The following is a 2,158-nucleotide window of genomic DNA, read 5'->3' on the forward strand; positions in this document are numbered from 1 at the left end:
GTTCTGAAAGTAAATCAAAAACTCGGGGCCCTGCCCCAGCCTCTGTTGATACCAGTAAAGACCAGCATGTCCAGAAATTGGATCACACCGGAGAGACACATTCTGTCCCCTCTCTCTGACTATAATCCTAGGAGACTGGGACACTCCAGTATTGGTGTGACCTGTGAAGACATAATTTGAAAATAAAATTAAGAAAAAACAATTGTAATCCTCTCTCTCTCTCTCTCTCTCTCTCTCTCTCTCTCTCTCTCTCTCTCTCTCTCTCTCTCTTCCCCCCCTCCCCCAACCAACCCCTCACACACACCATAGACACCTAGTTAAACTGCTTGGATTTCTGAGGACTCACCTGTCCCTAGGAGACAGAAGGTCACCCAGCAGAGGAGCCTGGTGCCCATGGCAAAGTCAGGACAGGAATGGGAGGTTCACCAGCTCAGGGTCCTTGTGAGCATGAGCAGAGGAGGAGAGGCCTCCCATGTCTGCACAGGCAGTTCCCATAGTGACATCACTGCCTCAATCGATCCCCTCAACCTCAGAGACATGGGATCTATATTACAGCATTCTTGGCTGACTAATTTAAATATTTATAAGCTCCTTTTCCAACAAAATCCATGCATGGCTGTCATTCTGGACTCTCATGCTGTCTGGATTGCAGAGATCTCACTGAATCTCTAAGTTTATCTTCTCATTTGCCAGTCACTCCTGTCCCCTGGGCATTTTCACTAAGACACGACAACAGCATCTTCAGTACCAAAACATGAATTCATTGTCTTATCTGTAAATCAGGATCTCCAGTGAGCATCACTGTGTATGTCCCCATTCCCTACATTCTCCCAGTCACACATGCTGAACCTTATCTATTTCTTAGGCAAGGGTGGGCACTGGGTGTGGACTTGGCTTTGCCCTGGAATACACTGGCATTCAGAGATATAAGAGATTAAATAATGTGGTAGAAAATTGTCTGAGTTGGATACTCCTCTTCTTTCTGCAGGTCATGACCAAGTGCCCTCTCTATCTTCATTACCCTCTATGTTGTTTTATCTCTTCCCAGCTCATGGCAAAGCCTCATGTCCTTCTAGTAAACAGTGGGTATCCTATAGCTTTTTTATGGAAGAGGACTCCACTTCATTAACCTATAAGACACTAGTGTATAATATATAAGGGGGTCCACATGGATCTGAGTTACTGATTACTTTCCATCCTGGAGGCATCAGACTCAGATTGATGGTGAGAAAAGCTAGATCTGGGGAAACAACTTCCCAGCTAATGGTATTGCTTCAGAAGACAGGTAAACAGACAGTAGCAGTGGGTAGTGTGTGCCCAAGGCCCTGGGTCTGGTCCAGGCCTAACAGAAAGTACCCTGCAGGAGGACCTCAGCACACAGGTGTAGGAGTCTGTATAGGGCTCTGCTGAGACCTAGGGAGGGGCTGCCCCCTGCCTTTTTGTGCAGAGAGGATGTAGCTCTGCTAGGCTGTGGATTCACTGCGGGCACAGAAGTACACAGATGTCTGGGAGGGGGTTGCTGAGTCTAGTGTGAGGGCAAAGTTCTCTGTATTTGATCTAGAGACACTGTACCCATCAGCAACATCTCCTTTGTCAGTGATCCCAGCACCGACTGAGTAATGGATCAGCCTCAGCCCATGCCCCAGGTCTTGTCGATACCAGTACATATTGTTGTGGTTATCAGTCTGGTGACATCTGAGAGTCACCTTCTTTTCTTTCCCTGTGACCTTGTATGTTGGGCTCTGGGTGATTCGGGCATCCAGGTGTCCTGTAAAGAGAGAGTAACAGACCTGATACTGTCATCCTAAGATGAAGATTTGGGCTGAGATCTTGGGAATCCGGGGCAAAAAACCTACCATACCTACCTGCACAAAGGAGACAAAGAGCCACCCAGAAGAAGAGCCTGGTGACCATTTCAGGTCCAGGGCAGAATCTCATGTCTTCCTGTTCTGTCTCAAGGAAATAGACTCAGTGATGTCTGAGCTGTAGAGCTAACCTGCCACACCCCTTCCCCACAAGAACAAATCAATGATCCTCTCAGTTATAGGAACCACATGACGTCCAGGAAGTTTTCAAAGCCTCAAGGTCAGAGTCATTGGAATCTGAAGACTTGTTTTATGCTGTCTCACAATTCACCAACTGATGGGAGACCTGCATT

General features: G+C 47.2%; 1 gene segment (V, D, J or C); it reads right to left on the reverse strand.

Annotated features, from left to right (window-relative positions):
* Positions 1-1,463: 1,463 nt before the first annotated feature.
* The window catches only part of LOC102758761, a 3,866-nt gene continuing 3,171 nt past the window's right edge, over positions 1,464-2,158 (reverse strand). The window contains 1 exon segment of the V gene segment in view: positions 1,464-1,768. Coding sequence covers positions 1,464-1,768 — 305 coding nt within the window.

This window comes from Myotis davidii, unplaced genomic scaffold, assembly GCF_000327345.1.
Source record: "Myotis davidii unplaced genomic scaffold, ASM32734v1 scaffold22, whole genome shotgun sequence".
Taxonomy (NCBI): Eukaryota; Metazoa; Chordata; class Mammalia; order Chiroptera; family Vespertilionidae; genus Myotis; species Myotis davidii.